This window comes from Sceloporus occidentalis, unplaced genomic scaffold (assembly GCF_023333645.1).
Source record: "Sceloporus occidentalis isolate IW3139 unplaced genomic scaffold, rSceOcc1.0.p SCAF_58, whole genome shotgun sequence".
NCBI classification, from domain to species: Eukaryota; Metazoa; Chordata; class Lepidosauria; order Squamata; family Phrynosomatidae; genus Sceloporus; species Sceloporus occidentalis.
In genome coordinates this window covers 1,117,088-1,140,052 of record NW_028317038.1, presented here as the reverse complement: position 1 = coordinate 1,140,052, position 22,965 = coordinate 1,117,088, and the positions used below count along the sequence as shown (strand labels likewise).

General features: G+C 37.9%; 1 protein-coding gene across 1 annotated transcript in view; it reads right to left on the bottom strand.

Moving 5' to 3' along the window:
* LOC149287606 (DENN domain-containing protein 1A-like) overlaps positions 1-22,965 on the bottom strand; it is a gene marked incomplete at its 5' end in the record, with an annotated part of 204,987 nt that overhangs the window by 71,299 nt on the left and 110,723 nt on the right. Inside the window, one exon of the mRNA XM_089492645.1 lies at positions 21,039-21,164. Coding sequence (XP_089348771.1) covers positions 21,039-21,164 — 126 coding nt within the window. The remainder of the gene's footprint in view (positions 1-21,038; positions 21,165-22,965) is intronic.

Below are 22,965 nucleotides of genomic sequence, written 5' to 3'. Positions count from 1 at the left end.
GTGAAACCTAAAGTCTGCGTATACATTTAATGTATGCTAAATGTTAATATTAATATTAGTTCATATATACAAGATTTAGTTTAAATGTATTTATTGAAAACAGTATTTATAAAATTGTGCATACTAATGTACTAGACCTATTCCTATTTGCTGGCAGGAATGGCTTAAGTATTATTAAGAAAATAGTCATGAAGACATCAAAATCTAGGACTACATGGGAGTATATATATATATATATATATATATATATATATATATATATATATATATATATATATATATATATATATATACACACACTTACTGGTCCCTTTATTAGGTGCACCTTGCTAGTACCGGGTAGGACCCCCTTCTGCTGCCTTAATTCTTCGTGCCATACTTTCTGTAAGGTGCTGGAAACATTCCTCAGAGATTTTGGTCCACACAGACATGATGGCATCACGCGGTTGCTGCAGATTTGTCCGCTGCACGTCCATGATGCTAATCTCCCGGATCCCAAAGGTGATCTATTAGATCTGGTAACTGTGGAAGCCATTGGAGTACAGTGAACTCTTTGTCATGTTCAAGAAACCAGTTTGAGATGATGTGAGCTTTGTGACATGGTGCATTATCCTGCTGGAAGTAGCCAACAGAAGATGGGTACACTGTGGTCATAAAGGGATGGACATGGTCAGCAACAATCCTCAGGTAGGCTGTCGCATTTAATGGATGCTCAATTTGTACTAAGGGGCCCAAAGTGTTCCAAGAAAATGTCCCCCACACCATTACACCACCACCAGCAGCCTGAACAGTCTTGATACAAGGCAGGATGGATCCATGCTTTCATGTTGTTTACGCCAAAGTCTGACTCTGCCATCTGAAGACTCGCAAGACTCATCAGACCAGGCAACGTTCTTCCAGTCTTCCATTGTCCAATTTAGGTGAGCCTGTGCGAATTGTTTCCAGTTTCCTGTTCTTAGCTGACAGTAGTGGCACCCGGTGTGGTCTTCTGCTGCTGTAACCCATCTGCTTCAAGGTTCGACGAGTTGTGCATTCAGAGATGGCATTCTGCATACCTTGGTTGCAACGAGTGGTTATTTGAGCTACTGTTGCCTTTCTGTCATCTCGAACCAGTCTGCCCATTCTCCTCTGGACCATCTTCTGTAAACCCTAGAGGTGGCTATGCGTGGAAATCCCAGTAGATAAGCATTTTCTGAAATACTTAGACCAGCCCATCTGCCACCAACAACCATGCCATGTTCAAAGTCACTTAAATTCCCTTTCTTGTCTTGACCATATCTACATGCCTAAATACATTGAGTTGCTGCCATGTGATTAGCTATTTGTGTTAACAAGCAATTAACCGGGTGTACCTAATAAAGTGGCCAGTGTGTGTGTGTATATAGATAGATAGATAGATAGATAGATAGGACACCCCCCCACACACATGTGTGTATATAAAGTACATGGGTACAACAGGATAATAATAATAGATGGACATACAAAAAATTAGGCAACAAAGACTGGCAACTTTTACATCTCATAATGAGAAAAAAATCCAATCCCTCGGTCTGGCCTTGCCTTTAGTGTATCAAATGTTGTCAACGGATTTGATTTCCAGACCTTTTGTGCTAGCTCCTGAAATTCCCTTTGAGAATTGTTATTTTTGCTATGTTTGGATTGCTGAATAGGGGATGATGCTCTAAATAATGTCATATTTAACATATTTGGCATAAAGACTGTCAATGTTTAGATATGAGGGACAGTTCCTGGATATAAGTATGGGATTGTCCTTGATAACATCATTTGACATCAAATAAGTTGATGTGTTTGTGTGTGCAGTTTCCTCATGAATACAGCAGTCCTTTCCTCATAGTTTGATTGTTATGTGTCTGTTGCTTCTTGGAGACTGAAGCGCTTTTATCGTTTAAATGTTTAGGTTACACGTTCTTTTCTTTTGACTTTCATTCTCCATGGAATATTTACTACAGGGAGATTCAACCAATGCTCAAAAATAGATATGCGACAGTCTTGTTGAGGAAAGCTTTGAGGCATTGACGTGTATAAAACACAGCTGACATCTCTCTTACATTTTAATGTGCTAGAAAGAGGCTAAAGGACATGCTTGTTTACTGAAATAATAATCAGCCAAGATACTAAAACAAGATCCGAGCACGTATTTAGTAGTAATACCTGCTAGAAGCGCATTATTAGCAAGAGATCAAGGTCACAGCCCTGAATACTGTACCTGCAATTCAATGTCAGCCCTAAGAAACATCGCTGGATAAAAGTGTTTATTGAAAGGAAATTAAAAGCAATATTATATGGGCTCATTGAACAAAAACTGAACGCAGATTTATTTTACAAATTTATTCATGAGCTCTTAGGCTGTTCCACGAACACTACTGCTATGCATTTCAGAGGTTCATGGAACAAAAGCTGAACAAAATGAGCATTTAGCCACAAACTCTTGCCTCCCCACAAACCCCCTCAAAATACCAATACAGTCAAGCGTACAGTCAATATTGTAGCATTGATGTAGTAATTAATATCAAAAAAGCCTGGACAGCATAAACTGCATACTGCATCTATGTCTTCTCTTCAAATTGAAAACACAATGAATTCAAAATCTTCTCATCAACACATCAGAGCTGGACAAACACACCCTCAGCGGACTTTGCCAAAAATAAGCGCTACTCACTTAAAATCCCATAGGAACTACACATTTTTCTTTAAGGGTTGCATACAGTGCTGTATACAGTAATGTAGATCATCACTGACAAAAAAAAAATAGTTTTTTCCCCCCATTTTGTTCCAATAAACTTCCTTTATCTACAGACCTGGAGAGTGTCACTGGTGCCAGTCGCGATATTTTGAGTGACTTTCTCAGCACAATCAAGACACTTACTTGATTCATTATGGCAGAGGTAGTGAAGCCTGTACCTCCACACATTGATTAGTCAATGCCTGTCTCTGGAGGAATAAGACTTAGTCCTTCTATTGTTTATCACAAGACAGTATTATAAAAAGTCAGGGTGTTCATCTAGTAGATTGGGCTAAGGTAACAGCTAGAACAAATACACTCATCACATTATGTACAAACATATATTTTAGAAAAGTCAGCTTTGCCAGTTCTGTCCCTGAACGAATGGCGAAGTGAAAGAGTTAAAACCTCAACTGTCCTGCCAATAAACCTTCAAAATCAAGCACAATGTAAACTGTATCTTGGTGCGCGTTTATTAAAATAAGATAAACGCAGTACCTAAGTTATAGCGCACGGTGATCCACTGATGTCGATAAAAAGCAGTGACAAGTACAGAATTTTTATGTAATACATATATATAAATACATATATATACAAACACATGCAAAGAGCGCGTACGCCAAGCATGTATCTGATTTTTCACTTTAATATTCCTTCAAATGGCAGAATTTTGGAAAATAAATTAACACCCACAAACATAAGCCAACAATTCTTACATCCAAATGAAAGTATCAAGGACATGAGAATAACAAGCCTCAAAGGAAAATGCAGGACAAGGAAAGATAAATAAATATATCTATTACATGAGAGCTCAAACTAATGACACAATATGATGTATTAAAGTCAGGATTTAATTGGGGAATGGTACTTTGCCTCATTATGACACACAAAAAAAAAATGTCAGTTTGCATATGTATTTTTTGTGCTAATACATCATGCAGGAGGTCTGCAGAGAATAATCACACATTCTATCGAGCCTATCAATCAGCAGGCTCCCAGACTTCTAACACCTACTCCCTCATATATGTGTCTTTGTTTCCACTGCCTTTTTCCAGCTCAATTTGCATTACATTTGCCTAGCACTGTTTCATGTCTTGTACTTCCTATAAAAATATCATTGCTGATAATTAAAGTTTATAAAAAATAAAGGTATGCCATTTTTTTCTAAAAACTTTAATATATAAAAACAATATCTTTATAACTTCTGAGTACATGGACATACTACCCTGAAACTTAACATTCTTATTTTGCATTAAGCTTAACATGAAAATGTCTGAATATAATCAAAACTATAAAATCAATAATATATACTCATGTGATGTCATCATATAACACCTGAGTGGTAGAGATTGTAAAAAACTGAATAAATATAACCAAGACGTCACATGTAATATAGAGAAACGGTAGTTTATTTCATTTTACATTTCTGTAGAATATGATGGGGATACATACAGTCCTGTGAAAAAGTATTAAGCCCCTTAATGCAACTTAAATTATGTTTTGATGTATTAAAGTAAAATACTTACGTGGCCCTATTTGAGTAATCGTCCCCTTAGTTACTAAGGCAATAACACCAGTCAGACCCAGGCATGAAGACTGTCAGCCCTGTTGAATCTAAACATTGATTAAAAAAAACCCTTCCTGATTTCTTCTATTTTTGCCTATTTGTCACATTTAACTATTCCAGATCATCCAAGTAATGTTAATATGAAACAAAGACAATGTGAGTAAACACAAAATGCAGCTTCTAAATGATCGCTACATTTATTGAAGGTAAAGAGTTCATCAAAACCTATATATAACCAGGTAAGGTTAGGCTGCTTTTACACATGAAATCATCATTTATAAAACGGCATTTTGTATTTTCTGAGATTGTTGTGCTCTAATTTTAACCCTTTCCACACTAAGGTTTTTTAGTTCCCTATACACTGTACATTTTTGTCATTTTACCATATGTTGGTTTAAGCAAGATACCCCTTTTTGTGTTGTATGTATCCACACAAATTATATGCCTTTTTTCCCCAGATCATTTTAAACAATAGAAGCCTGTTAAAATAAGACTTTTTTTTTTTATTTATAAACCTTGTTTCTCACTCTCTTCCTTGCACTGATAGCACTTGCATTGCTGATCTCATTTTGTGTGATAAGCCAGCAGGGGGTGCTCTGCTGAGTCTCTCCTGTCCTCCAGTGACTCCAGGGAATGGCGATCGCGCTTTTCTTATTTAACATTGTACTGGCGCTTGCTACACATAATCGGAGGGCAGGAGGCCATAGATGCTGGCAATAAACAGCCTTAACTACTGTGCACCGGCAGGAAGACGCCCTGCCACTGTGGAAAAAGCAGGACTTACAGATACGTCATAAAGGTAATCTTGTAATGTCTTATTGTGGAACTGTACATCTATAGGGTAATGAAGGAGTTAAAACTAGTTTGATGATCTGAAACACTTCAGTGTGACAAATATGCAGGAAGGGGTAAATACTTTTTCACAGCACTGTAGCTTTGTTATTTTAGCTCAATCTACTCAAAACACACTCAGACTCCTTATTCTACTGCCTGGTCGAAAATAGAATGACTCAATGGTAATCGCCCAGCCTAACACCTTGACTAATGAAAGTCTACGGAAGAACAGACTTCATTAGCATTGTCATGAAGTATTAGCTCAATGTGGTGTTGCAGCAGAGAAAGTCACTCAAGATATAACATGACTGAAAACAATGGAAGTCTGCAGGAAAACCAAATTTTTGTCAATGCCAATCTATACTGATGTATACAGCTTTATTTACCCATGGTTTGTATATTATGCAGGTGAACGCTCAGGCATGATGGTGAATATACCTTTCCTTGTGTTTTCCTGAAGGCCATAAAGATGGAGAGAGCTTTGATATTATGCGTAAAGATACTATTTTGTTTAACCCCTTAAGGACAATGGGCAGTCCCTATACACATTGAAAACAATGTATTTCGAGCCCGTACATGTACGGGCTTTGTCATTAAGGGGTTAATACATACCTATAACTAAGTCCACAAGTAGATACAATACTGGAGGACATTTGACTTAATTTAAAAATAGTTTTAGAGTCTGCTTTACAGGCATTATATCACAATAGCATAATTGTTTTATGCCTGTTTTTCATCTTTCAATTCAAGCTAATGCACCTAAACCATATTAGAAGTGTAGGATTATCTGGTGTTGTTGTAATATAACATAACAAACATAACAAAACTGGTGCATAAAACATACACTATAAAGAACATTTTACAGACCGGTAGAGACGAGGGACAAATGACAAGATATTAAAAGGTACCATGAATCTATAAGAAAAAAAACAAATATCCTTGCACATAATGAGTCAGTAAAAAAAGCCCATTTGTTCTCATTTGGTTCGTGGGGAATCAGTGTATTGCTGCTAACACTGTGGAGGTAGAAAACGAGACTAATGAGCTTTGGCTGTTGGGATGACAGAGAGCAGAAACTGGATGCCTTGTAGAGAATTTTTACACTGGATCACTTACAGCGGCATCCTGGGCAGTGACACTGTGACACTGTGAACTACAGGGAACCTTCGTTTGTATGCTTGGTACCAGAAATCTGCCATCACATTATAGTCATAAGATCTAGAAGAAGCCATGTTCTGTAAAGAGAACAGTAAGCACATGGAATAGAATGACACACAAAACACCATAAGGGAAGCATTCTTCAATCCAAGGAACACATACAAAGGGGAGGCTTTACCTGCAAAACAGGTATCACTGTTCTGTGGTGTGACATGCATAAATTACCTCCATCGGTCAAATGACCTTGAAGCGGTGAGCAGGGAATCTAGCATCTACCAACACTTTACACTGCTAAAATGAGATGCCTGTTTGAATTATGCCTGTATTATGTGGACACCGGTGGTCAGATGTGTGCATGTCCAACCGAGTTCATTGAGCCCATCTCTAAATACTATTGCAGCGATAGCAGCTGGTGCAATACAGTTTGAAAGTAATTAGGTGTCCATTCCTATAATGATTTTGTAAAATAACAATGGCCAGCATGTGACTGATACAGTGCTTGCAAAAGTATTCACCACCCTTGGCACTTTTCCTATTTTGTTGCATTACAATCTGGAATTAAAATAGATTTTTATTTGTATGTCATGTAATGGGCATAAACCAAATAGGTGAAGTGAAATGAAGAAAATAACTTACAAAAAAAAACCAATTATCTTCAGAAGTCACAGAATTAATTAGTCCACCTCTGTGCAATGTGTCACATGATCTGTCACATGATCTCAGTATATATACACCTGTTCTGAACGGCCCCAGAGTCTGCAACAGCACTGAGCAAGGGGCACCACCAAGCAAGAATCACCATGAAGACCAAGAAGCTCTTCAAACAGGTCAGGGGAAAAAATTTGAAGAAAAATAAAGGTTAGGTTATAAAAGAATATCTAAAACGTTGAATATCCCACGGAGCACCATTAAATCCATTATAAAAAAAAAAAAAGAAAAAGCACCACTACAACCCTGCCAAGAGAGGGCCATTCGTCAAAACTCACGGACCAGGCCAGGAGGGGCATTAATCAGAGAGGCAACAAGGAGACCAAAGATAACTCTGAAGGGGCTGCAAAACCTCCACAGCAGAGACTGGAGTACCAGTCCTTCACAGGGCTGGGCATGTTTTGTCAATATGCACTCACCGGGCCCATGCCCATATACATCAGATATATAAATCAGTTCATTTTCCCTCATTACATTATCATACGGTTTATATGAGATATACATGCAGATTGGTGTCAGACTCTCTATTTTAAAGTGTGTGTCAATAGTCAGGCACTTCATGTACATCCATCTTTGTGAATACATTTTAAGGATAATGTAGAAAGCATCCTACTATAATCCAAGTCCCCAATGCTGAATGTGGGTTTGGCACCATAAGGTCCAGTCCTTCTTAGAATTTCCCAAATGTTAAGCTGTTGTATCAGTTTCAGTGATCTTCCCCAGATACAGTGTTTCTAGTCGGTTTGAAGTAGAAGCTATAAATGGTCTTCATCAGCAAGGTATAAAGACCTTTCAGTTCAATGAAGTTAGTCGAGAGGGTAGACAAATATCTGCCCATTCACTGACTACAGACACACTGCTGTTAAATAATGTTATTTTCTAACTTATATATACTTTATATAAGTAGACCAAGAAAGCTTTAATATTAATTTGGTATGTTAATGATGGATGTTGTTCATGTGGCATCAGTATGTGTGCAGAGAGTACAAAGCATAAAGAAGAGAAGCACACTCTTGCACTGCTTGACCATTTTTCCTCCTTTTCTAAGATTAACCCCTTAAGGACAATGGGTGGTCCCTAAACCCATTGAAAACAATGCATTTTGAGCCCATACATGTACGGGCTTTGTCATTAAGGGGTTAACATTGGATGTCCATATTATGTACCAAGATCAGCAGGACAGGGTATTGCAAGGATAAAATATAACCAAGTCCTATTCCCAAGGTAAAGAGAACACAGCTGAGGCTAAAACAAGTTCATATCAAATGTCATTTCAGAATAAGACGTGGCTAACCTGGAAGTTACTGTAAGCAAGGAAATTAACCACTTAATTCTATACCAATGCTACATTTGCGCAAGAAATTGATTACCAAAATGAATCATGCGCATTTGCCCCAAGTGTGGATATTGATTGTGAGCATCTAAGAATCATTGGGGTACAACAGTTTAGCTACAAAATAAGGTTGGAACAATATCTAACTTAACTGTATATACCTCTTTCTGAAAGGAAAAAAGGACATTCCGTGCCATAAACTACCATAACTACATGTTCAGTCCACAAAGTGTTCAATACTTCAGAGCATTTTTTAGAGCTAAAAGTGTGCCTAGATATAGATATGGGTAATTATACTTCATACATTGTATTCCCAAGCAAAAGAAAAAAAAAAACTGCAGAAATCCAAAAGCATATCTAGAAGTTCTACGTTCTTTAGTCACCGTCCAGAAACCATCATCAATTAACATTTGTACCTAACCAAATGTTCCTAGAACAAAATTACATTTATATATATATATATATATATATATTTAAACCAACTTCAGAGAGGAGCGCCTCGAAAAAAAAAAAAGAGTACTACTGTAACCACTAGATGCCACTCTTGGAGAGAAGATAAAGGAATGCCAACTATATAGAGGATATACTCGTCTTTGTATTTTGCTTTCAACTATTTATAAAACAATAATACTTTTGAAACAGCTATGCAATTAACATTTATCCATTTTGCTGCTTAAACATTCAGAGAAATTTCCATTTTCCTATTTACAAATGGGTCAACACACAAAAAAATAATTTAATCTCAACATGCATAACATTTTCTCCTATAAAAAGTATCATAAAATTGTAGCCTCCTACTCAAAATAATCAACAGAATAAGAGTCATGTTTAATAAGTAATTTTAAATCTGTTATATAATTTAAAGATAAACTAAGGGTTACATTAACCAAGCAAAAAAAATAAAAAAATAAATATATATATATATATATATATATATATATATATATATAACTATTTTACATCAATATTTAAATAATGCAATAATATTTAAAAAAATATTTGGCACAAAAAAATTACGTCTTTTCTTTAAAATGAAAACTAAACTGATTAAAGTAAATATAACATTTTGTATAGGAAACTAAAAAAATAAATCTGTGTTTAATGCATTATACAAAACAACATAACAGCGGCATATTGGATCTGTGTGTGTGTGTGTGTATATAAACTAAAACACAAAATGCAGTTTTTTCTTGTATAAAAGAAAAAAAGCTTTTAAAACCTGGCCCTATGTTAAATATGGCCCTATGTGAAAAAGTAATAGACCCCACAGAACTAATTCAAACAATTACTGCCAGCCCTGTTAAATCTAAACATCAATTAAAATGAACCTGCCTTGGAAAATGAAGGAGGCTATAAGGTCTCAAAAAGCATGCCATGATGCCACCATCTAAAGAAATTCAAGAACAGGTGAGAAACAAGGTCACTGACATCCATCTGTCTGGAAGGGGTTGCAAAGCCATTTCTAAGGCTCTGGGGTTCCAGCGAACCATGATATCTACAAATAGAAAGCTTGGAACAGTGAAGAACCTCTCTAGGAGTGGCCGGCTTGCCAAAATTCCTCCAAGAATGCATCCAGGAGGTCACAAAAGAACCCAGACTAACATGCAAAAAACTTTCCTCAGTTAAGGTCGGTTTTCATGATTCCACAATAAGAAAGAGACTGCAAAAATGGCATCCAAGGGAGATTTGCAGAAATCCACTGCTGACCAAAAAAGAGCACAAAGGCTCATCTCACATTTGCCAAAAACATCGTGACGACCCCCATGACTTTTGGGATAATATTCTGTGGATTTATAGGTCAAAAGGGAGATTGTCATACGTGCTAGTATTTTAGTATGTTTATTAAATTATATAGTATTACATTATTTCATATACAATTTTAGATTTTATTATATATTATTATACATGCACCAAGCACATTTAAAGTTATATGTGAGACATGTAGACTAATGCCACAAACTGACGATGATGAAATCTGCAAAAAATGTTAAAAAGTGTAGTGGGAGTTACTAAATACAATTCTAAATGATTATTTCATCATTTGAGCATGGTTTACTTAGAGATTTTATTACAAAAATAGAAACAGAGGTTATATATATATATATATATATATATATATATATATATATATATATATATATATATATATATATAAGAACTACCATTGCTATCCTGTGTTTTTAGTACAAGTGCACAAAAAAATCCTGATTGGAGTCCTTTCTCCAGAGGCCTATCCCTTACCAGCCTAGACTGGCCATCCTAAACTTAATCTTCCCTGACAGACCCAGTTAAGATGAGCTCTAACAAACCTCCACCAGACCTACTGGATAGTCAAAACCTGGCATGGACTTTTCAGATGAGATGGGGAATGCAGCACTGGCCCACCCAGGTCTGCAATTGCTCCACCACACAAACCTACATTTATGATTTATACAGCTCCTAGGCCCAAAATCCAAACATAAAATGTCGCTGGTGCTTACAATGTTTATGTTTATATACATATATATATATATATATATATATATATATATATATATATATATATATATATATATTGCGTAGGGTTACAAATTCATGATGTTTGTGTTTCAGACTGATTTAATACATTTTAAGAATGGAGAGAAAAATGGAACATGAGATTCAGTATTGATAAATATACAATAAATCATTTTTATGGTAAAAGTACACATGCTAATCAGAAGCTAAGGTGGAAAATAAACACTTTACAAAGATCTGGGGTACTATGGACCCCAAACTAAGTAATCACGTGTAATGTCAAGAAGCAGTTGCAAAGGCTAATAAATTACTAGCATCTTTTAAAATGCTATCAATGTAAGATCTAAAACTGTGATTACATTTCTATACAAAGCATTAGTTAGGCTTCATTTAAAATATGTTTGCTTGAACTAGAAAGAACACAAGGAAGACCTACAAGATTAAAAACAGCAATAGGAGATTTTAGCTACAAGGATTTCTTCCCTGTAAGAAAGAGTTGACCAAGGGGGTCTCTTTACACAATGTACTAATAAATGTAACATCTGTATGAGGCCTATGAAAACGGGAAATTGTCACCCCAGAGACCGAGCAGATAACAAGAGACCATTTCATTAGAATTAGATTAGTCATGGTTCCACAGAAGTCTATTTTCACTGTAAGGACTCAAAAGCTTTGGAATTCACTACCTATGGAAATGTAAGATTAGATTGCTGTTTGCAAGAAACGGTAAATAGTGATACATGTAGTAATTTACAAAGTGTTGATCCAGGGATTAGTTAGACTGACCTTGGAGCCATGAAGAAATGTTCCTCCCTTATAAGCAAAAATCAACATGCAGCTAAACTGATCTGGATTAATTATATTAGGGCTATCGTAGAAACACTGATTTTGATCGACATGTCTTTTTCAGTCCTATTATGTAATGTTCCTTCTTTGTAAAACCAACTAAAGGTCTAGATAAAATAAGGCCAAGGAGGTAAAAAGAACCTGTGTGTATCAGATTCCTACTGAAACCCAATAAGATGTTTGCACAAGACATGAATACAATTTGCTCTTTGGCTTCATCACTTCAAGAATAAAACAAGAACATAAATGGCTAGGTTACTATTGCGAGACTCACTCTTCTATTTTTGAACAATATTTACTAATGGTTCAAGGATAGAAAAAACTACAAAACTCACAACTTGCTGTATCTTGTCTCAGACAACACAACATTTAAGTGATTTCTGCTCCAGTTACCTTTCCTAAAGTCCTAAGGTACAACAAAGTCAGTAGACTGATAGAAACAACCTGCAAAGTGTTAATAATATAGATTTTTGAAGGCATGCAGTAAAGAGCGTATCCATCGCACCCATTAATTCCAATGTCATCAGAAGAAAAGTATGTGATGCAGGGTCATATATACATTTTGCATGGGTCATATATACAAAAGCATGGATTTGTAGAATCTATGGTATATTAATGTTTCATTACTCAAGGAATATATATTCTATAAATTATGTTAAGAGACATGAGTGACTTTTAAAGTCTTAAACCCCCAAGTATTAAATTATGGAATGAGATGAAAATTCTTTTAAGCAAAAAGGATAAACAAAATGCCCCAGATGCATTCAGTGTGCAACGTTCCATAGGGTCCAACTTCAAACAATACAGACTGAAGGCAGTTCTCAGTTTGCACTTGGACATCCTGTACAGCATCCATGATATCCATGACCATACCAGGGCTGAATATATCATGTCATGGGCGTCTTCATGTTATGGTTAATTTTCTATTTTGTGAAATATACATATACGCTTCTCTTTAACCCCTTAAGGACCAGGCTGTGTTTTACCTTTTGTACCATTGGGACCGAGGCTGTTTTAACACTTTTGCGGTGTTTGTGTTTAGATGTAATTTTCTCTTCACTCATTTAGTGAACCCACACAAATTATATGTTGTTTTTTTCAGGACAAGAAGGGCTTTCTTCAGATACCATTGTTGTAATCATATTATCTAATTTCCCATAAAAAAAATAATAAAATATGATGAAAAATGTAAAAAAACCCCACATTTTCTGACTTTTACCCCAAAAATCTTTTACTCATCCAAAAAAGCTAATGAAAAAACCTACTAAATATATTCTACTATTTGTCCTGAGTTTAGAAATACCCAATGTTTTTATGTTTTTTTGCTTTTTTCTGCACGTTATGGAGCATTAAGTACAGGTAGCGTTTTGTTAATTCAAAACCATTTTTTCCAAATCTGGTAATTCTTCCCCCCATGTGCCATTTCGGGTATCTTTGAAGCCGGCCAATGCAATTTACCCCATCAAATCATATATTTTGGAAAACTAGACACCCTAAGGTATTTCAAATGCTAGTATTTTAACCCTTTCCATGCATGAGATTCTACCACCAGCCTTTGCCACACTTTGTGTTAGCATTTTTTTGGTATTTTTTTTTACACAAATTGTACTTTGGGTATACATTTATAGCTCCAGGTATACGTCACTATCAAACAACACCCTAATATGTGTTCAATAACATCTCCCGAGTTCAGTGATACCCCACATGTATGGGTTTGTCTGGTGTTTGAGGTTAAAATGCCACATTTTGGAAGTGCGCTTTTTTCCCCCCCATTTCGGTCAGTCTGTGCCTATGCCCTATCTTTGAGCCCGGCCACTCCAATTTACCCCATCAAACCATTCATTGTTTTAAATTAGACACCCCTTGGGTATTTGAAATGCTTTTATTTAAATTTTTCCACGTCAGGATTTTTGGGAAGATACAGCGCTAATTTTAGCACTTGCTCATAATAATAAACTTTATTTTTTTATTTTATTTATTTTACTCTTTTTGGACTTTTTTTTTTTACATTTTGCTGGAACTGGATAGTTCCTCTAAAGCATAATAATTTTTAAATGTTACCATGTTTTTTTTAAGCTTTTTCTTTTTTTCCTTTTTTTTTTTTAATTTTTTTATTTATTTTTAAATATTTTACTAATCACATAGTGATTAGAAAGCTGGGCTCCATTGACTTGTATGGTTGAATGCAGTACCTGTATTCAACCTGCAAGTGGAGCCAGAGTTCTCTAGAGGGTCTGGAGACTGTCTAGCGAACTTTTTCAACTTTATTATTTTTTTTCATCTTGCGGATGGTGAAGACTGCGTGCAGCTGCGGCTGTGACCGCTCTCCGGAGCGGTCACAGTCCATCAAGAGGTAAGTGTTTGGTGTCGCTGGATGCCTCCTGATCGAGGCATTCCAGCGACACCATTGATGTTTAGGAGGTGATCGTTGATCGCCTCCTAAACGCTTTTAAAACGGGCGTCCGCCGCCATACAGTGTATGGCGGCTGTTGACGCCCCGGGGAGGGGCCAGACATGGCCCATCATGCCGATCTCGGTGTTGCTGAATGCCTCGACATCGAGGCATTACAGCAACACCGTTTAAGCTTAGAAAGTGATCATTGATCACTTTCTAAGCTTGTTTAAGTCTGATGACGTGTCAGGCACGTCATAGGTCGTTAAGTGACCGTTTTGCATGACGTGCCTGACCCGGCAATGGACGTTAAGGGGTTAAGCATACAGTACAGAGCTGTATACAGTAATGTAGTTTAGCATCAAAACAAAATGTTTTTATCATATTTTGTTCCAATAAACTATTTGTCTGCAGACCTGGATACTGCCATAGTTGTCAGTCATGTGATATTTGGAAGGACTTTCTATGCTCAAAGATAACGCTGAGATGGTTCTATGATGGGCTAAGATAACATAACATAACTAGGACACATACAAATGATCCACATACAGCTATCTGTAAAACATTGGACATTCACATGTAATGTCACTGTTAACTCTATTCTCCAGTCACTGTAATTTTACTATGAAATCTTATGGGGCTCTATAAATAAAATGTAATGTGCCAAACTGATATTTACAGCTACTGGTTAAGATTTAAAGGTTTGTCATGTCCATACCCTAAACAGCTCCAAGCAGACACCTAGGCTACAGGATGGCTGACCTTCTGAAAGAGTTATGCATAATGAGCAAGCTCTGGGCATTCTTGTGCCTGTATTTCTCTGTTGGGATAAAGCATTTGTCTCTATGCTTCTAGTGGGTCCTTGGCATAGATCTGTGCCAGGGAGCTTGCTTTCACTTCGTGCCCACCGGCTGTACTCTAATGCTAAATACATTCTGGCTCCAGACCTTGAATAACATCTCACAGATGCCAACAACCTGTTTTTCCGAATACAAATTAAGCCTGAGTGGCAGAAAGTATCTTTTTCTACTCGACTGTTTTTAATACGCGTTTGCAATGCTAGAAAGCCAAAAAAGTAGAATCTGCATCTAGTCATATTCCATATACATAAGTATGTGTGTGCACACGCATATACACTGCTCAAAATAATAAAAGGGAACGCTTAAACAACACAATGTATCTCGAAGTCAATCACACTTCTGTGAAATCACACTGTCCACTCAGGAAGCAAAACCGATGGACAATCAATTTCACATGCTGTTGTGCAAATGGAACAGACAACAGGTGGAAATTATAGGCAATTAGCAAGACACCTCCAATAAAGGAGTGGTTCTGCAGGTGGTGACCACAGACCACTTCTCAGTTCCTATGCTTCCTGACTGATGTTTTGGTCACTTTTGAATGCTGGCGGTGCTTTCACTCTAGTGGTAGCATGAGACGGAGTCTACAACCCACACAAGTGGCTCAGGTAGTGCAGCTCATCCAGGGTGGCACATCAATGCGAGCTGGGGCAAGAAGGTTTGCTGTGTCTGTCAGCGTAGTGTCCAGAGCATGGAGGCGCTACCAGGAGACAGGCCAGTACATCAGGAGACGTGGAGGAGGCCATAGGAGGGCAACAACCCAGCAGCAGGACCGCTACCTCCGCCTTTGTGCAAGGAGGAGCAGGAGGAGCACTGCCAGAGCCCTGCAAAATGACCTCCAGGAGGCCACAAATGTGCACGTGTCCACTCAAACGGTGAGAAACAGACTCCATGAGGGTGGTATGAGGGCCCGACGTCCACAGGTGAGGGTTGTGCTTACAGCCCAACACCGTGCAGGACGTTTGGCATTTGCCAGTGAACACCAGGATTGGCATATTCGCCACTGGCGCCCTGTGCTCTTCACGGATGAAAGCAGGTTCACACTGAGCACATGTGACAGACGGGACAGAGTCTGGAGACGCCGTGGAGAACAAGTATTGAGACCCCTGACCATGACACCGATAGGGACTTTTATGACATTGCATTCTAAATACATAGACATTAATATGTAGTGACCCCCCCCCTTGCAGCTATAACAGCTTCCACTCTTCTGAAATCCTTTCCACAATATTTTGGATAGTTTCTGTGGGGGTTTTTGCCCATTCTTCCAGGAGATCATTTGTAAGGGCAGTCACCGGTGTTGGATGAGAAGGCCTGGCTCACAATCTCTGTTCCAGTTCATTCCAAAGCTGTTTAATGGGGTTGAGATACAGGCTCTGTGTGGGCCAGACAAGTTTTCCACCCCAAACTCATCCTACCATGTCTTTATGGACCTTGCTTAGTGAACTGGGGCACAGTCATGCTGGAATAGAAAAGACTTTCCTCAAACTGTTCCAGCAAAGTTATAGTATAGTACAAAATGTATTGGTAAGCTGGAGCATTAAGATTTCCCTTCACTGGAAGGGTCCTAGTTCAACCACTGAAAACACTGAAACTTTACAATTGGCACAATGTAGTCAGGCAGGTAACATTTACTTTATGTAGTCTTCCGCTTTGTGGCTAAGCTGTTGCTGATCCTGAACCCTTTCCAATAATACCACTTACAGTTGAATATCTAGGAGGGATTACATTTCACAAACTGATTTATTGCAAAGGTGGCATCCTATCACATTACCACACTTGAATTCACTGAGCTCTTCATAACGACCCATGGGAAGTAAAACCAGCCCTGGAAATAATTTAATACCAGCACCGTATTTCATGGCACCATTTGTGGTCACAATACACATGTCTAGATCTGGCATCAATATTTTTTGTTTACAATAAAGAGAAACTATGCATTTAAAAATTATATTTCAAAAACAAATTACTCATTAAAACACGTAGTTCCTAATATCACTATGGCTCATGGCATCATGTATTGGGTTGAAAACAACTGAAAGAGCCCCGTATAGTTTGTATAATGAGAAAAAAACATCCTAATATGAAACTAGTCATTTTCAAATTTGTTTAAATAAATTACTGAAAAAGTTATTTAAACAAGAGAAATAATTTTCACAGCAGGTGTTAAACATTGCAAATAAACTTGCAGTTCTCCTAAAACAATTTAGAGCTAAAAATGTAAGGCTGAGGGAGGGGATGTGTGTGAGCTGCATGGATTATCTGAACGTGTAGCTGTGTGTGCATGTACGTTCAAGTGTATGGTATAAGCATGTGTGTGCGTGTGTGTGTGTGTGTGTGTGTGTGTATATAAGTGTCTGATGTTATAGTACTGTGTAAGTATATGTAAGCGTATGGTGTTAGAGTGGCTAATAGTCAGTATGTATCTGTAATTGTATGTTTATGTGTATGTTGTATTAGCACATGTATGCATGTATGCATGAAAATTGCCCTGCTGACTTCACAAGCAAATTATCCCACAGTGCCACCTTTGTACCCAAGCATTTGTCCGTGCCACCTTTGCACCCAAAACAGCTTGTCTGTGCTACCTTTGCCCCCAAAGCAGCTTGTCTGTGCCATCTTTGCAAACAAGCAGCTTGCCCGTGCCTTCATAGCCCCAAACATGTCAGGGCCATCTATGCCACAAACAGCTTGTCAGTACCCCCAAAACTGTCTGTGCCATCTTTGCTAAACAGCTTGGCAGTCCCCCTTAACAGCCTACCCCACAAACACCTACACAAACACACATTCACGCTCGCATACACATTAATGTTAACACACAATCATACATACATTCACATGTACTCATCATTGTTTTAAGTAATTTGAAAGTATACATGTCTTGTGATTATATTTTGCAAGAAAGATAACCTTTATGGGTTCTTCTATGTATTCTTAATGTTGTTTTTAGTTTTTTTTTTACATAGGTGTGTCTGTTCACTTAATTGTGGGTGTGTTTATCCACTTATGGGATGGTGTTTTTTGTATAAATTGGCATTTGTGTTGCCAATGGTCCTGATGAAGGCTCTCTGTAGGAGACCGAAATATCGATATGACCTAAACTAATAATGTCTATGGTCGAGGATCAAGTAAATGTATGGATTAGTGGGCAAGTAAATTTATGGATTAGAGTGTGCCTAACATTCTTGGGACATATATATATATATATATATATATATATATATACACACACACACTGTACATATATATATATATATATATATATACACTGTAATTTAAGCACTGTCTTGGAACACAGGAAATTGAGAGAGAAAGAGAGAGAGTTGTTGCGCTAAATAGCTTTCTATACTTTGCACCTTAAACAAGATGTTTGACATTCACCTGCTCTGTGCTGGAGTGCAAGCGTCAGCAGCTATTGAAGTAATTGCTTAAATTACTAAATGTTTATAGAGTATTCTGTGCAAATGTCTCCAATAGTTGTTGAAATCTAAAAACTAAACTACTATGTATGCACAGATAATGAAATAATGGCTCTTACAATTACAAGTTTTGAGATGTGTATCCTAGGTTACAAAATAAAGTGATTTGGAACACCGCTGTATACACATTTGTTAAAAAAGTAAAGTTAAAGATGGCGTGTGCCACTTTTGGAGTGATACAATCACAAACATATAACATGTTTTTCTTGTGTAGGTTTTCTTAAGGAATGTGTAAAATGATTATTAGATTTGTGCAGAGCTGAGTTTGACTTTGGTGATGATCAGCTTTTGTTTGATACAGTACCATCAAATACTACAAATACTACACATTGGAGAGTAACTAATTTGGCAGCTTTCACAGAGAATGAGAAGTACAGAAACGCTTGTCTTTCTCTGTTAATCTGTTTGCATTATTCTGGCCTCTTGGAGTACTTCTGCAAAAGGACCCACGGCATGCCCTCCACAGGAGCCAACCTCTCTGTATTCCTCAGGACAGGGTGTGCGTAGAAGTGCTTCATGAGGCATGGATAACTCAGTGGATGGCAGGGAGAAGTGGACCAAGAATTAAGACAGAAGAAGAGAAGAACAAGAAGAGGCGAACAAGAAGAGGCATGGTCTCCAACATCTGTTATATCTGTATGTGTCTGTTTTGTATATGTTAACTTCACATGTTTAAAGTGTACAGCGCTGCAGAATATGATGGTATTCATTAAATACAGAATAAAAATATATTAACGTAATATATAATTTTGCAGAAACACATTACATACATCCATTCTCACAGATCTGGCTGCTGTTCTGCTGCTGCGACATATATAACATGTTTGTTGTGCCCGTTCTCCCTCTCCCATATTGTGTACATATAATAATGAATTTAAAACATTGTGGATTCAATGAAGAATGTACCTGGCATTTTATAATTTTCATTAAACAGAGTTTGGGCACCTGCAAGTTGGTAATTAGATACTGCACACCATCTTCAGTGATCCAGAAAGAGATGTTGTAATTACCGTATTGGCTCGACTATAGGCCGCACCCGAATATAGGCCCCACCCTAGAAGTTAGGTGCTTTTGTAAAGAAAAAAATTTCTGCCCCCCTATTGCTGCCACTCTATCCCCCCCGAGATATGCTGCCACTCTATCCCCCCCCCCAAGATATGCTGCCACTCTATCCACCCCCCCGCCAGACTTACCCGTGCAGACTCCACGGGGTCTTGAGGGGCCGGCGGGGGACATCTACGCATAACGCGTATTCAACTTCCGGTGCCTTCAGGGAATCTTCAACAATCAAGGAATCAATCTTCAAGGAAGATTGTTAACGTACATCGCGCAGACGTTCACCGGCTGTGGCGATGCGAGCATAAACAACCTCCGCTGCCGGCACGTCTGCACGATGTGCTTTAACAATCTCCCTTGCCGGGACTCCCCCAGTGGGAATTCCCGGCAAGGGAGATTGTTAAAGCACATTGTGCAGACGTGCTGGCAGCGGAGGCTGTTTAAGCGTATCGCCGCTGTCGTTGAACGTCTGCGCGATGCGCTTATACAACCTCCCATGCCGGCACTCCCCCCCCCCTTGGAAAGTGCCGGCAGGGGAGGCTGTCTGAGCGTATCGGAGAGTAGGATGCAGGTCCCCTGCACCTCAGCGGGGGGTTTTGTATCCTAACCCTGCTGCCTGCCCGGCGCCCAGAACTGCATGTCCCGGGCGTCGGGCGCTAGACCCCGAATATAGGCCGCACCCCCGCTTTAAAAACTTAAAGTGGGGGAAAAAAGTGTGGCCTATATTCGGGCAAATACGGTATTTTACAGGAAAAGTACTATTAGTAACTTTAGTATATTACACCAATAGTTCTTCTAAATAAATTATATTACAATGATTTTGCATTATGGTGGAACTGTGTCAACCAACTTCAAACCAACTGTCTGCACTAGTATAAGCAGCAGTTAAAGGGAAAAAAAAGGCTAAAATCTGCAGCTTATTTAGCACAGAGTCGTCACAAGTAGGGGAAAGAAGAAATATTCTATCCATATATGTAACAGAGGAATACAGTACAGACAATATCTCAGTATATTATTTTTCAGACACAGCTTTAAATATGTAGAGCTTCACACATTATGCCATTTCAGACCTAACAGTCAAACTAGCTGCTCTGGAAGAACATTTCTTCTCTGCGGAAATGCCAGCGTTATTCTCTTAACTATTGTGTTTTACACATAAGTCATTGAATAATCTCCCCATTTGCTACATGAGAATAACTGAAATGTTCAACAACACTAGGCTAAAAGTTTGAATTCTTAATAATAATATAGTATGGTAACTAGCAGTGTTGCAGTAGGTGCTGCTCATCCGGCCATATCTCATTATACCTCATGGTGCATCCTAACAGATGGCACTGAATTATTCTCAATGCATTTAAAAAATATAATAATATAAAATATAATAAGTTTCAAAGATGTTTTCTTTAAGCACACAACTCTGAAATATTAAGTTCTTCAGTTGTTATGGGTAAAATTATTTTCTGCATCACCTGAGCATCATCTCAAGAACTACATTTTTTCCAGAGTGTCGAGTATCAAGTCCAATTGTATGCAAGAAAGAAAAAAACCAAAAAACATTTTACTCACTGGCTCAATCTTTAGTGCACTTCTGTAGCTCCCAAACAAAGATGCCTGAGCCTTCAGGAAAGCTCGTGCCACTCCATCGCCGGTAGTTGTGGACATTTTTCGGAGTCGATTCTTTAATGCGGATACCTGAAATGTTAACCATTTGCATTAAGCTCACTTCATCAAATGTAAAAACATATTCTTTGATAACCTGATTTACCCGAGTCACTAGATTATGGATAAGAACTCCTGACCCCAACCATTCTAGTTTTCTAATTTAGCACCAACCTTCTTTTAAAATACATTTTACAAGGTGCTTTACATAGATGCTTCAGGTATGCACAACTACATGAAGCAGGACTGCACCCTTTAGCTTGTCTGATTTCAGTTTTGGTCCCTGGGTTGAGTAAGTCCTTGCAATACACTTTGAAACAGTTGTTACCTAAAATAATTACCATTAGGTCCTGCGTGCGCAAAAAAAGCAAAAAATGGAGAAGAAGCATACTGGACAAATGAATTAAAACAAGATGCTATTTGTGTAGGATGGAGTTGAGTAATCGGTACTCTAACTACTTTGCTTAAAACAAACTTTAATATATAGAGTAATCATATGACTCGAGTTCTTGTCTGAGGAACACTCTATGCATATTTTTAAAGAAAGCTTTCTGTTGCTGTGTAATTGCTTTTTGAAGAAAAAGTGAAAGAAAAAGATGTGTGTATAGTTTACACATTTATTTATAACAGTTGTTTTACAGTTTATACTATAATAAAGCCGAGATACAAAAAAAGGCAGCTGTATTAGACATACAGTAACAGTACTAATTTAAATATAACGATCAGGGTACAAGAGGTATGCATACGGAAAGGAGGCCACTGCCCTGTACAGCTGACAGTTTAGTTGGTAGAGAGAGAGTGAGGATGTACAAATACAACCAGGAGGAGGCGGAATGTACAATTAACAAGTGTTCTGATGTATATTAAATTAAGGTTTCTATGTTGGAAAATGGGTGTTTCTTTAGTTTGCATTTTAAAATTGTGGAACAGCTGATATAGGGAGTTCCAGAGGTGGGAAACAGCAGGGAGAAAGCCCAAGATGGATCAGTATATGTAAAATTGCAAAGAGAGACAGCCACAATGCATGAGGCATAGAGGGCATGAAGTTATATGGCAGGATGAGAGCTAAAGAGCCTTGAAGGTTATCCACTGCTAGGAAGCCAGATTTTATTGTAGGCATAAATGGCATTCTAAAGTATTCAGATGGCTGAAATTATTGGAATTTTAATAAAAAGACAGGAGGCGAGTATTTACCAACCTTCCCTCCCCTGGTTTGGATGTGGGTTTTGTCTGCATGTGGGCTGTCTTCGGCCTGCGGTTTATATATTGCCTTATTATGGTTGGTTGTCAGTGTGTCTCTGTTTTCTTTACTAGTTGCCTCAGCAAGTTCTTCATTGAGTTTGAGGTCATTTCATGATCCAGTTTGCCAGAGTTTCGTTCAGATGGGCTTGTGTTCCTGGTTGGCATCCTGTTCCAGTGGTGCTGTCGGTTTGCGTTCGGAAAGAGGAAGATGAGGGGGATGTTGGGGTTTATATACTCCTATGCTGTTCTGTGATTGCGGTTCTCACAATTTTTTTTAACATTTTTTTTGCTGCTAGTCAGTGAGAGTAAAGGAAGTAATGCAAATACTTGCCTCCTGTTTTTTTTAAATTCCAATTATTCTGACATCAAGGCTAGAAAAATGTCTAATTGTAAGGCATACAACATATTTTTTTGGATGAAAGTGAGGGTGTGGGGAGATAGATTTGGGTTGACATCAAGATGAGTTAAGGCCAAAGAAGTGTGCAGGTTGCCCAAGGGAAAGGGTCAACAATTTCTCTCCATGTTACAGTGATCTATCAATCTCATGGCCCTACTCCCCAATTCTTTTATCACTTTGCTGCATGACTCTCCA